This window comes from Propithecus coquereli, unplaced genomic scaffold (assembly GCF_000956105.1).
Source record: "Propithecus coquereli isolate 6110/MARCELLA unplaced genomic scaffold, Pcoq_1.0 Scaffold370, whole genome shotgun sequence".
In the NCBI taxonomy this organism is placed as follows: Eukaryota; Metazoa; Chordata; class Mammalia; order Primates; family Indriidae; genus Propithecus; species Propithecus coquereli.
The window spans coordinates 2,920,720-2,935,604 of NW_012149397.1; the positions used below are offsets into that span (position 1 = coordinate 2,920,720).

The 14,885-nt window shown below is 39.8% G+C and overlaps 1 protein-coding gene across 1 annotated transcript in view; it reads left to right on the forward strand.

The window, feature by feature from the left end:
• IARS (isoleucyl-tRNA synthetase) overlaps positions 1 to 13,827 on the forward strand; it is a 73,953-nt gene extending 60,126 nt beyond the window's left edge. The window contains exons 31-34 of the mRNA XM_012651817.1: positions 1,729 to 1,854; positions 7,778 to 7,921; positions 8,610 to 8,762; positions 13,278 to 13,827. Coding sequence (XP_012507271.1) covers positions 1,729 to 1,854; positions 7,778 to 7,921; positions 8,610 to 8,762; positions 13,278 to 13,360 — 506 coding nt within the window. The 3' untranslated portion in view covers positions 13,361 to 13,827. The remainder of the gene's footprint in view (positions 1 to 1,728; positions 1,855 to 7,777; positions 7,922 to 8,609; positions 8,763 to 13,277) is intronic.
• The last annotated feature ends 1,058 nt before the right edge of the window (positions 13,828 to 14,885 follow it).

The following is a 14,885-nucleotide window of genomic DNA, read 5'->3' on the forward strand; positions in this document are numbered from 1 at the left end:
ATTTTTAAAAAAATAAACACCAATTCTACACAAATTCTTCCAGAAAATAGAAGAGGAGAAAACATTCCCCAGTTCACTTTATGAAGGTGACATTACTCTGCTGTCAAAACCAGATAAAGACAGTATTAAAAAACAAAGATAGAAAAGGAAAACTAATATCACTCATAAATATATATTAAAATTCTTGCCAAAAAATTGTTAAATGGAATTCAGCTATATGTACAAAGAGCTATGCATCATGGCCAATTGGGGTTTAATTCTATGGATGCAAAGCTGATTCAATATTTAAAAATCAGTCAATAGAATCTTAACATATTATGAGACTAGAAGATTACATGTCTATAGCAGTTGATGGAGAGAGATCATTTGATAAACACCCATTCATGATAAAAACCCTCAGAAAAATAGGAAGAGAGGGGACCTTCATCAACTTGATAATGAGCATCTGCAGAAATCCTGCAGCTACCTTTATGGGGAACGCCTGAATGTTTTCTACCTAAGATCAGGAACAGGATGTTCATTTTCACAGCTTTTATTCAACTTTGTACTGGAATTTCTAGCCAGTGAACTAAGGCAAGAAAGGGAAATAAAAGGCATACAGATCAGAAAGGGAGAAATAAAGCTGCCCCTGTGGAAAATAAAAAAGAATCTACTTAAAAACACCTAGAACCAATAAGAAGCTCACAGTGACTGTTTTCAAGATGTGGCCTGAGACCCCTATGTTAGTCTGCTTACCAGCACCACTGCCAATTGCTCCCATGATGATTGTATGTTTATTTGGACCTGTTTATAATGCCTCAGACAGTACGTGGTCCTTGAACTGCTACACGAGTTCAGTGATGTGTGACATGTGAGCTAGTCCATCACTACCAACATCCTGGCTATCTCAGATGACCCTGTATAAAGGAGGAATCAGTTGGATGGTCATTGGGTGTGCATTACTAATGTTAGCAAGGCCAGGATTCTATGTCAGCTTCAGTCACAAAGGGCCAATGACAAGACAGGGTTCTCCTATCTGCCAACTCCCAGACTGCCCATTCTTGGGTCAACTGACCAACGGAAGAAAAGCTCCCAACTTCAACAAGATTATTTTCCTAGGAATAGCTTCAGATGCAGCCACAGACTGTCATCTATCTACCTTAACATGATCTGATATTGTTTGCAATTTATTGTCCTGCTGAAAACATTGATGTTATGAGGAAGAAACTGCAAATGATCTTTAAGTCTATTATCTTAAAATATTTTTGGCCATTTTTTGTACCACTTGGATGCAAACATTAATTGGGTTTGTTTCCAAAGTAATTGAATAAAATCATGTTTCTTATAAAAAAGAAAAAACTTTTGAGTCACAGGATATAAGACAGACATACAAAAGTCAATTCTATACATGTATACCTGCAAGCTAGTAGCAAAAAAAATAATATTTTGAACAACTGTGAGCCTTAAGGGTTTCTAAATGGCACAAAATGAAAAATGAGGATCATAAATACAAAGGTTTGAATCTAGAAAAAGACTAGAACAGATGGCCTGGTAGAGTTCTATCCCTGGACCATACCCACCAAGGATTGCCAAAACATAGACCAAGGGTATATATAGTATATACTTGGGTAAAAATGGAAAAAATTAGAGTTTGACATCTCTGCCCTCCCATATCCTTTTTCCTCCAAATTTAACAAATTCTTTTTAAGTTTTTTTCTGAATGAAGTCTTATTTTTGTGGTTTTTTTAGGTGGGGTATTGCTTCTGGAAAATCCAAAAGGCGATAATAGGTTGGACCTTTTAAAGCTGAAAAATGTTGTTAATAGCATTTTTGGTGTTAAAAATACGGAGCTAGCTGTCTTCCATGATGAAACAGGTATGTGGAAAGTGAGAGGATATCTGTGTCCTTTGACACAAGGTGGATTAGTGGAGGTCTTAATTTGGTGTCAGTTATACTGCATAACCTTGGCATTTTTCCTGATTCTCTGAGTTGGGGCTAGGCTCTTCAGCATTGCCTGCCTCCGGTGTCTGTTTGTGCCCCTCACTGTGCGATTGGCTGAAAATCCTGAACTTATTAGGAGGCGAAAGTTCTAATCCTGCTCTCTCTCCTATTAGTCATGTGATGGAATGCAGGCTTCAGAGACCTCCTCTGTTAGTTTCAACTTTATAAAACATAGTACCTGAATCTCACTAAATCCAGATTCGCAATAAAACAAGTCTGAATAAAATTTTAAAGAATTATAAATGCATTCTCTCCCACTGTTATGTGTTGAATTTTGACTCCTGAGAAAAGATATGTTGGAGTCCGAACCTCTTGTGACTTCTTTGGAAATAGTGTTGTTGCAAATGTAATTAGTTAAAATGAGATATGGTACTGGAGTAGGGCGGGCCCCTAATCCAGTATGACTATTGTCCTCTTAAGAAGATGGCCATGCGAAGACATAGAGACACATTGAGAAAATGCCATGTGGTGATGAAGGCAGATATTGGAGTCACACAGCTACAAGCCAAGAAACACCAAAGGTTTCTAGGAGCCTCCATAAACTAGGAAGGAGGCAAGGAAGGATTTCCCTACAGGTTTCAGAGGAAGTATGTTTGCTAACATCTTGATTTCAGACTTCTGGCCTCCGGAACTGTGAGACAATAAATTTCTGTTATTTTTAACACACACACACACACATGCACGCACGCACGCGCGCGTACACACACACAGAAGTATGTTTGCTAACATCTTGATTTCAGACTTCTGGCCTCCGGAACTGTGAGACAATAAATTTCTGTTATTTTTAAAACACACACACATACACACACACACACCCACCCACCCACCCACCCACACCTGAGTTTGTGGTTCTTTATTATGACAGCCTCAGGAAACTAATACTTTATGAATCTCAATGCTCACTTTCAGGAACTTGTAAATAACTTAAAAGAGGAAATCTATATGGCCAATTAATTAAGGAAGAACTGCTGAATCTTAATAGCAATCAGTAACATACAAGATAGAACCACAGGGAGGTACTATTAACTGCCACCAGATTGGCAAAAATTAGAAAAATCTCACAGAATCACATGTTGCCAGGGATGTTGCATAATACGAACTCTCAGTCACTGCTGTATTGTAAATTGTTACAACCATTGGAAAACCATTTGCTGTTGTATTCACTGAAAGGATGGGTAAGGGAAGCAAAAGCAATGTGGGAGAAACTAGGGAAGTAAAGGTCTGGAAGAAGGTAGTGAGTTGGATCTGTGAGAAAAATCTCTAACCAGGATCCACCAGGGGGAGCAGGTGAGTAAGTCAGTGGAAGGCTTTACGCTCTGCCTGAAGTCACTTGTAGGATGAAAAGTAGGGAAAAGCAAACACAGTCTGGAGCCCACATCTGTCTAACCACATCTAACACTGATAGTCAGGTGACCTGCAGAAGCCATTGCTGGTGCCTTTGCTTGAGAGTTGCACGTGTGCTTGGCCCAGAATTTGGAAGAGCAGAGGCAGGAGCACCAGCCACTCGCTGTCTCACTTAGCACAGCAAGCCGATCCACCACAGATCCACCAGACGTTGAGAAAGCTGAGGGGTGCCTGGGTCCTACAATGACTAATAATGGTAAACTTCTCCCTTCTAAATCCTGTACAGATTACTCTGTGGTCAAGCCATTACCCAGAACCAGGCCAGCCAGAGAATCTGAGAAACAGTTCTAACTTAGCTACATTGACATAGGATGAAACCACCACTGTCCACCCCCTGTGATCTTGGCATCTATACATGGTTCTTTAAACCATATTTAACTTCCAAATAAAGACCCTGATAAATTAAATCATGCTTTCACCTCTTCCTTGTACAACTTAAAACATGCTAATAACTGCATTAGCCAAACCAGGACAGAAAGTCACCTGATCCATCTTTGGGTGATAGTAATTTCTCTTCTAACTGAGTCACACACACCCCTTTACTATACTTTATACTTTAATGTTAACGAGATATAAGTTAACCTGTTAAAATATTTTGTTATATGGTAGAGAAATAAGAGAGTACGAAAATAAGAATTTGTTAATATGTACACAAATACATTCTTATCTAATAAGAAAGATGTAACTATTATAGTCCTGGGTTCTGTAGCTGATCATATGGTCAATGCTTTAATCTATCATTTCCTTCCTCCGCTACTCATTCCTTAGGCCCTTTGGCTTTAGCAAGTATCCTTCATGATGGGATGATCCAAATCTTTTCTGAAGGATTGGAGTCATTAAAATCCCTGCCTATATTGGATTTTTGTAGTTCGTTCATTTTATCACTGATAAGGTGCAGGGGATCTCCTGTATTCCAGACATATTTCTTACCCTCATTGTATAATCACTTAATCACCCCAGTCAGGACAGTAGCCCTCCACCCCACACCATTTGCTCTTTGGTTCACTGGACAAAGGAGCTCAAAGTGACCAAGTGTCAACTTTCGGTTTAATGAAACCATGGTTTTGTTGCCTGGTGGAGGCATTCCTCCCTTAGGAACTAAACCTCTAAATTAGCAGAGATCAAAGTAGTAGAGTGCATTATTAAGGGTGACAGATGAACCACTTTCATCTATCCTCCCTCTTGATGTCTGCACCCTGAATCTTAGCTGTGAGAGAAATGGTGCCATATGTGGGTCTATGAGTCAGAGTAGGGGTCAGTAAACTTTTTCTCGAAGGGCAGATATTAAATATTTTAGACTAGGAGCCATTAACTGTACCATTGTAATACAAAGGCAGCCATGATAACTTATAAACCAATGGGCAAGGCAATGTTTCATTAAAACTTTACTTATTTACGTACACAGGCAGCCAGGCTGGGCCATAGTCCACCTTTCTCTCATTTAAAGCACAAACAGCATTTTGAAGGACAATATTCTAGCCCTGTGAGGTGTTACTGCCCAGGTGGGACTGAAACTGAGTCTTCAAAAGGCCATTCCACCATTTTATTATATCAGCTACTTCAGATGATGGGGAACATGGTATGGCCAGTAAATTCCCTGAACTTGAGCACCTTGCCATAGTTCATTTGCTAAAAAGCGAGTTCTGTGGTCAGAAGTGATGTTGTGTGGAATGCCATGTTGGTGAATGAGACATTCTCCCTTTTCTTTTTTAATATATTCATGGAGTACAAGTGCAATTTTGCTATATGAGCATATTGCATTGTGGTGAAGTTAGGGCCTTCAGTGCATCCGTCACTGGAACAATGCATATTGTACCCACCAAGCAACCTCCCATCAACCACCTCCCTTCTTTCCCCACCCCGAGTCTCCACTGTTCATCATTCCACGCTCTGCTTCTATGTGTACACATTATTTAGCTCCTACTTATAAGGGACAATGTGTGTTATTTGTCTTTCTGTGTCTGAGTTGTTTCACTTAATGGCCTCAAATTCCATCCATGTTACTTCAAAAGATACGATTTCATTCTTTTTTATGGCCAAATAGTATTCCATTGTGTATATATACCACATTTTCTTTATCGAATACTGTTGATGGACACTTAGGTTGATTCCACGTCTTTGCTGTTATGAAATGGTGCTGCGATAATCATACAAGTGTGGATATCTTTTTTATACAGTGATTTCTTTTGCTTTGAGTAGATATCCTGTAGTGGGACTGCTGGATCATATGGTAGTTCTGTTTTTAGTTCTTTGAGAAATCTCCATACTGTTTTCCACAGAAGTTACACTAATTTACATTACTGTCAACAGTGTATAAGAGTCCCTTTTCTCTGCACCCTTGTCAACATCTGTTATTTTTTGTGTCTTCAATAATAGCCATTCTGATTGATGTGAGGTGATCTCATTATGGTTTTAATTTTATTTCTCTGATGATTAGTGATGTTGGACAATTTTTCATATGCTTGCTGGCCATTTGTCTTCTTTGGAAAAATGTCTATTCACCTCCTTAGCCCACTTTTTAATGGGGTTGTTTGGGGGGTTTTTTGTTGTTGTTTGGGTTCCTTGTGGATTCGGATATTAGTCCCCTGTCGGATGTATATTTTCCAAATACTTTCTCCTTTTCTACAGGTTGTCTGTTCATTATTGATTATTTCTTTTGCTGTGCGAAAGCTCTGTAGTCTAATTAAGTCCCATTTGTCTACTTTTGTTGTTGCCTGTGCTTTTGAGATCTTAGTCATAAATTTTGCCTAGACCAATGTCCAGTAGAGTGTTCCCAAGGTTTTCTTATAGTATTTTTATAGTTTCAGGTCTTACACTCAAGTCTTTAATCCATCTTGAATTGATATTTGTATATAATGAGAGATGGGGTCCAGTTTCATTCTTCTGCATATGGCAATCCAATTTTCCCAGCCATTTATTGAAAAGGGTGTTCTTTCCCCAGTGTATGTTTTGATAAGGCATTTTCTAAGTCCATGGATGGTTGGTTTGGACAGAAACATTACAGGCGACAATGACAAATCCATGTTCAAGAGACGTATATATTCTGGTAAGGACAAAGCACTGCCTTTTCTATGATGGAAATGATCCAGTATAACCAGCCTGCCATCGGGGACCTGGCTCATCTCCCCTGGTAATAATGCGATATTGGAAACTCAGTAATGGTTCCTGCTGTCAGAAGGTGACATACACAATAGCAAAATCAGCTTTGGGGAGTGGCAGGTAATGTTGCTGAGCCCCTGGGTATCTTTCCTCCCCACCTGTATGACCCTTTTGTTCATCAGTCCACTGGACAAGGACACAGTGGCTAGGGACAGAATAAGTCATATTGTCCATCCGATTTTTAGATCCTCATTCATACCGTCTGCCCATTTGGAGAGATCTGTCCACATACATCTTGCCCTGACTCATTTGTCACCAGTCTTCCAATTCTATTCTTTCTGAGCCCCTAACTGTTCCCATTCAGTCCAACCATTAGCCAGTGCCTGTGAATCAGTATAGATCCACTCTTCTGGTGATTCCTCCTCCTGAGCAAAATGAACAGCCAGCTGCACTGAACAAAGTTATGCCTGTTAGGATTTCTGTCCACCACTGTTCTTTGGGGCCACCCAGAGTCCGAGTGGGGCTGTAAGACTGCAGTTGTCTGCTTTTGATATTACAGAATGTTGTACAGAACCATCTACAACAGCAGACCCAAAATGTTTTCTTTCTCAGTCAGCTGGTCATTTCCCATGAGGCCACAGTTGTGGTTGAGAAAGGAGACCATGTGGCCCTGGGCTGGGCATGGGCCTCTAGCCACTTGGTGATGCAGGTTCCTTGTTCCTTGAGAAACTGCCCCTGCCCAGTCTCGCGTGTGCCACTTCCACTCGATACTTGCAGACTGCCCAGTGCACCCATCTCATATCATAACCAATACTAGTCATCTACCTATGTATACAGCCCTAAGCAATGTTAATTTTATCTAAATGAAATTATGCTTCATGTGTTCTGTGTGTCTTAATTTTTTTCATATCTTTTTAAGAGTCAACTTACCTTCTGACTGTAATTATCATTTTTTAATTGAAGCTTTTCATGGTGAAGCTTGGGATTCTGATATAGGCTACTCCTAAAATTTCCAGAATTCTATACAGAGAAAATACTAAAAGGGGAGAAAACAATTTGCTTTATATTTTAAGTCATTAATATTATGCCGTTTATTTTGTAACATTAAGATTTCCTACTATTGCGTGTCATTAAAAGCCTGGTTTATAGAAAAGGCAATGTCCTCTGATAAACAAAAAATTAAGCAGAAAGCATAGTGTAAAAAGATACATGATAGTTTGTTTAATATTTAAGTAAGAAAAGTGAATGTCTTCAGCTCTGAACTATCTAACCCTGAAAAAATTGTTGTTTTTAGAAATACAGAACCAAACTGACTTACTGAGTCTGAGTGGAAAAACACTTTGTGTGACTACAGGATCAGCTCCATCCCTGATCAGCAGTGCTAGTACTCTTCTCTGTCAATACATCAACCTACAGCTGCTGAACGCAGAGCCACAAGGTACGTGCCTCCCCCGGCAGTCAGGTTGTGGGGTGCTGGGCGTGAAGATTTCCTTTATGGTCAAATCTCTTATGTGTATTTTTGAACTGGCTTCAGTGTAGTGATTGAAAGTGTAGGCTCTCACCACTGCTTTTGGGAGCACCCACAGGCTTATTTCTTTTGGTGTGTTTATGTAGAAAAACCCTCTTCCTTCTGGCATAGTCAGGAAATGAGATACATTGGTTAGGTAACAATTATAACTAAATGAAACTGAATTGTTTAAACATCAAAACATGTTAATTGATAGTTTTACTTTATTTTTTCTTGGAAAATGTTTGGAAAACTTGTACACCTCCATGCCTTAATTAAGAGACTAGATTGATATTTATTTTTTCCTGGTATTTTAGGATCCTCATTGTGCATATTTTTTACTGAAGTCTTTAGGCTCTTCACTTGACTTTATACTGAATGTCTGTTCCCCAAGTTGCTGGGCTTTTATATAAGTCAGTCTTTCTTTTTCCCCTTCCCCTCTATGAAATGTTTAAGGCTGTTTCCTCATGGGCTGCACCTCCAGCTGTCACACTCATGCTCTGTACTCACTGCTGGCCTCAGGAGCCTTCAGCACTGCCTGTTAGGGCTGTCTGTAGTTGGCACCTCTGTTAGAGAACGAACTCTCAGAATTTAATCCAGTTTGTTCTTTCTTCCACAGAGTGTTTAATGGGAACCGTGGGCACTCTCCTGCTTGAAAACCCACTTGGGCAGAATGGGCTAACCCACCAAGGTCTTCTGTATGAAGCAGCCAAGGTATTTGGCCTTCGGAGCAGGAAGCTAAAGCTGTTTCTGAATGAGACCCAAACACAAGGTGAGATTGTGGACCGTACGTTTTCATTCTTTTCTTTTGTTGAAAATAAATTCTGATGCCATTAACCATTTGTAGAATATGTGTGTAAGAGAGAGTACTATCATCATCTCTTTTTTTATTTCTTTTTGTTGTTGTTCTTTCCCCAGAAATTTGCCATACTATGGGGTTTTTTGAATTATAATTAAAAAGATAATTATTTTTTTGCTTTGTAAATAATCTAAAAGTTGGTATGTTATTAAAAATACATGCTTCTAGGTAAATTAGCATACATGCTGACCCTAAAATTGTTCTCTTCCCCAAGAATCAAAATTACCACAGTGTTGTAAGATAACAGCCTGAAGGAAACTTACCACCGACATTATACCTCCCTTTACAGTTCATAAAGCTTGCTCACATGCGTTTCTCACTGCGCTGTATAGCAGTGTAAAGAGCGAGCTCACCCGTTAACATATTCCGCTTTCACTGATCCAGAAAACAGAAACTCACTACGGTGATTGCACCAGCTAGTCTCTGGCAATGACATGTTTTCTCCTCTCGTTCTCCCCCCTCACATTGTCCACTTCGATATCCACTTCTGTGCTGCTCTGTCATCTTCTCTACTGACATCCTAGCCCTGCCCGCTGAGTTCTGTTCTATAATCCTACCACACATCAGACGTGCTCACTTTAACATTGCTGCTACTGGAATTGTTTCCCCAAATAGCTGCCCTTTGTGGGATCTGTTTTTTCTGTTTATAGCCGTTCTTCTTGACATTGTAACTCAAAATCTTTTACCATTCCATCCTTTTATTTATAAAATCTTACAACCTAGGATTTATTGGACTTTCTGAATCAGGATTTGTGTCTTTTATCACTTATAGAAAATTGCCGGGCATTACCTTTCCAAAGTTACCTCTTACTCATTCTTTCTAATATTAGCTCTTTCTGGAACTTTGATTAGACGTATTTTAGATAGACCTTCCTACGCTATCCTACCTCCCTTTTATTTTCTTCACATTGTCCCCCTCTTGTCCTTTATATGCTACATTCTGGGTAATTTTGCCTGATTTATCTTATCCTTATTCCTCTACAGGTGAGGTGGTTTTTTCCTCTGGCTTCTTTCAAGATTTTCCCTTTGTTTTTGATTTTCTGCAGTTTGACTATAACATACCATTTTTTGGTATAAGGCATTCGTCATTTCTGTTACAGTGTTTTTATTTCTAGCATTCCCTTTTCCTTCTTTCTCAGAGTTTTCATCTTTCTGTTTACATTACCCATCTGTTCTGCTTATTTAATTGTTTCTGTTGAAGCCCAATTTTTGTTTGCTTGTTTGTTTAGTTTTTTGAGACAGGGTCTTGCTCTGTCACCCAAGGCTGGAATGCAGTGGCATTCATCATAGCTCACTGCAACCTCAAGCTCCTGGGCTCAAGTGATCCTCCTCCCTCAGCCTCCTGAGTAGCTGGGACTATAGGCATGTGCCACCATGCCTGGCTAATTTTTCTATTTTTGGTAGAGATAGGGTCTCACTCTTGCTCAGGCTGGTCTCAAACTCCTGGCCTCAAGCAGTCATCCTCCCTCGGCCTCCCAGAGTGCTAGGATTACAGGCATGAGCCACCATGCCCAGCCTGAAGCCCAGTTTTAAGGAGCATTTCTCCTTGGAGACATTGTCAACCCAGACCTACTTTGAACTCAGTCATTTTGGGCCACAGCGAATGTATTAAGAAAGTCTGACGCCAGTCATACAAAAAGGCCAGGAATTCTCATGGACATGTGGTCTGTCCATCCCTACCCCAAAACAAGGCTGCGTGAGGCAAGTTTTCCACAAATTGGGTGGCTTAAGGCAATAGAAGTTTATTCCATCATATTTCTCGAGGCCAGAAGTCTGAAATCAAGATGTCGTCAAGGCTGCACACTCTCTGAAGGCTCTAGGGGAAAATTCGTTTGTTGTCCCTTCCAGCTTCTGGTGACTGGAGTCACCATGTTCCTTGACTTGTGGCCCATCACTTCAATCTCTGACTCTGTGGTCACATTGCCTCCTCCTCTTCTGTCTATTTCTTCTTTTTCCAAATAAGGTTACATTCACAGCTCATGAGAATTTAGAACCTGGGCATGTCTTTTGGGAGATATTAACCCCACTACATTCTCTTCGCTGTTTTTCTCAGTGGTGAAGGAACTTATTCAAATTAACCCTTTTGCTTCAGGTCCTTTATTCGAGGTTCCAGTTTTTTGAGGAGGGTTTTGTCAGACTTCCCAGTTTGTGTAGACCATAGACTTTTTCTTGTTTTGCTTTCACTTTAGTACCAAAAGCATTATGCCACCAGAAAATCTTAGTATTCACACACCCCAGAGGAATCATCATTTTTGACCTCTGTGGATTTCACCCATTTTCTTCCCTGATCAGCTATTTATTTTTTTAAACTTGATTGTTTTATATAATACTTTTACATTTTCTGCCATAATGTTAAAAACTAAAGCTATATTTCCACTTGTTTCCTCTCTCTCCTCCCCTATAATGAAACACAACCGCTATATGTCAGATTTATTTTCAACAACTCTCCCTTATCATTTCCTTCTCACCTAGTTTATGGCCTCATCATCCATTGAAATCACCAGTCTGCAGCCTGTATTCTTCCACCAAAATTAATTTTCGTGAACATTCCTCCCTTGAGGTGGTTTTCCTGCTCAAAGCCCCCAAGGCTCCTTATTATGTAATGCTTCAAAGAATTTTAGCTTCCTGCAAGATTCTTCCTATTTTGGGCCTTATCTGTCTTTCTAGTTATATCCATGAATCTTTCACTTTATCATAAGGCTTTTTTAATTCTCCAACACTATTGCTCTTTCATTGTGGTATGATAATAAAGGTCATCTGTAAATGTAGCATCTTGTTTTGATGAGCTTATTTAAAACCTCAGCAATATTCTTCACTCCTTTTCCTTATCCCTCAAATCTGTGGGTCACCAAGTGCTGTATGCAGTGGAGCTGAAGAAATGTCATCTCTCACTCGTTCTGTGCAAATAAATGCAGGGGTATCATTGAAACTGTCAGGGGTAGAATCATGTCTGTGTGAGTTAGATATTTATAATACTACCTATTATTCACATAACCAGGTCTTACCTATGCTGTCTTAATACATTCTTTTTACTCTGTGAGGTTAAACAGGCAGAAGTTTAGTAGATAAGAGCTTAAAGGTTAAGTGATTTACCCAAGATTACCCCAAAGCTGCGAATTTTTGCAATTCAATGTCGTTTTCCAATCTCCTACCTATAGCCTTATTTTCATCATGTTTTTCCTCTCAGAAGCATCTTTCATAAAGAATTACTTAGTAAATTAGAAAAGTAAATTAGGAGGATCAAAAAATGTTTATAACTCTTTGATGTTTTCATGCTTATTCCACTAGACTCTAAATAGTATCTCCAGATCCCATCATTATCTATTAAGGAGGCAGCTTTGAGAGTACTTTCACATCTAGGATTGCCTGCTAGATCAAGAGCTGTTTTTAGAGAAAGCGAGTCCTTTCCCTTTAAATTCAGATCTGGCTAGAAACAAAATGCCCGTAGTAGGCAAATAACTCTGTTAAATTTCCGTTTCCCTCTCTGTCTCTTTTTCTTTTTGAGTTACATATTCAGTGTGTTTTAATTGCTTCCATTTGTGTTATACTTTCGGATGCTCAGTTTTGGCATAGGAAGTGTTTGGAGGGGGACATCTTGGGCAGTACCCAGAGTTAGCCAGACTGTAAGGTGAGGGCACAGTCCTCCAGAAGACTTCAGTAGTCTGCCCAAAACTTCTAACTATAAGGAGCTGTGGTTTAACTACAAACTCAGAGGGAAGAATCCACACAAGACCCCCATCACTTCTGGCACCAACTACAAGTTTGAGGGTTTTCCTAACCACCCTCAGGTTCGGTAATTTGCTAAAAGGACTCACAGACTTACTGAAAGTTATTGTGCTCACAGTTTTATTTATTATAGGGAAAGAATACAAATTAGAACCAGCCAAAGAAAGAGATGCATAGGGCAGAAAACTGGGAGGGGTCCAAACAAGGAGCTTCAGGTCATCCTCTCCCCATGGAGTCATGGACAGTGTTTCATCCTCCCATCCCTAATATGTAACAACACACGGTGTTACCAACCAGGGAAGCTCACTTGAGCCTTGGTGTACAGAACTTTCATTGAGGTTTCACTATGTAGGCCTGATTGATTCAAATTGCCCACATGTTATCTGTGTCAGCTGAGCCAAAGCCCCCATCCTAAATCATATAATTGGTCTTTCTGGTGTGGCTGACTCTACCTGAGTCTCATCTCATTAGCATAAACTATCAGGTGTGGTCAAAGTGCCCACCATAGTAACAAAGACACTCCTATTAGGAAATTCCAAGGATTTAGAGGTTCCCCTCAGGAGCCTGAGACAAAGGTCAGACCTCCCTTAGGATTAGGCTAAATTCCTTACTACCTAGGAAGTTAACATTTTTAAAAATACCCACAATAAGTAAATTATTGATTTAAAAAAAAAAAAACAAAACTTTTTCTTTCCATTCTAGAAATTACAGAAGACATCCCCATGAAGACTTTGAACATGAAGACGGTGTATGTTTCTGTATTACCAACAACGGCAGACTCCTAACATTTGGTTATCAATGTGGTTCAGTCAGCCTTTCCCTAACTCATACCCATCCCCTGCATATGCATACACATTTGTCGACACGTGGACACATTGAAGATATTCCTTCAGGTGCATGTATAATTTGCTGCTTTTGGTCTAAAATTCAAATGGGATTTATTAATCAAGTGACTTGAGACCCCATGGTAATCTTGGCACTTAACCTTAAACACCTCTGCAGTCATGTTGGGAGTAGGTTGTAATGTTACCTCAACACCACAACAAAGTTTACTTCTGTACTTCTTTATTTCTGTAGTTCTTAAGTACAGAAGGTAGAAGTGATTTTAATGGCATAATACATATATATATATATGTATCATTTTATGGCCTTTTAAATTTATTTCAGACCTCTTGAAGAAATGGACATGTTATATATTTCTGCTACCTGGATTTTCCTGGGTAGTTTGATGAAATATTTTAAGTTTCAGTAATCAAACATTAATGTATTGGAGGTAATTCATTCTCTCATAGTTTAATGAAACTTGAAATGTGTAATCTTTGAAGAACATAAAAACTTCTTAGTGGTTTCTGTATCAAGACGGTGGACTAGGCCAGGCACGGTGGCTCACGCCTATAATCTTAGCACTCTGGGAGGCTGAGGTGGGAGGATCATTTGAGCTCAGGAGTTCGAGACCAACCTGAGGAAGAGTGAGACCCCGTCTCTACTAAAAATAGAAAGAAATTGGCCAAACAACTAAAAATAGAAAAAATTAGCTGGGCATGGTGGCGCGTGCCTGTAATCCCAGCTACCTGGGAGGCTGAGGTAGGAGAATCGCTTGAGCCCAGGAGTTTGAGGTTGCTATGAGCTAGGTTGATGCCACGGCACTCTAGCCCAGGCAAGAGAGTGAGACTCTGTTTCAAAAAAAAAAAAAAAGACAGTGGGCTAAACATCTAACAAAACTTCTTTTCAGAATCCTAGGTGATGATTTGGGTCCTCAAAAAAGCCAGATGCCAAGGTAAAATTAGATGTGTAAGAATTTATTGGAGGAAACATAAAGGAAGGATAAAGGTAGGGGAGAGGGAGTAGGCATGGGTAGAGAAAACCTTCAGACTTCCAATGTAGGCCTGACACCTGTGAAAAGAGAAAAGAAAGTAAGATTGATTAGGAAACGCCTAGACTGTAGTGCAACTCTGACACAGTCTTGGTCGAGCCCATGTAGAGTCCCTAGGCAAGGATTACTTTAGTGGAGTTTAAAATTAGTCAAAAATGACCTAGCTTTTTGCCCCTGCCTTGCTCAGTTAGTGTCTGGGTGCAGGCCGGGGGGGTTATGGCCTTGGCACAAATGCCTTGATGGATCAGAAAGTACCAGCTGCACTCCTTACATCAGATTCTTTTGAAAGGAGATCTGAATGATGTGTCTCTATGGCTGCTACAACAGATGCATTCAAACAAAAACCCACGAAGGTGGAGAAAATAGAAGAAACAACAGCCAGAATTGGAAAGCAGATGGATGGGTGTTAATCTAATTTGCTAGACCCAAGAAAGCCC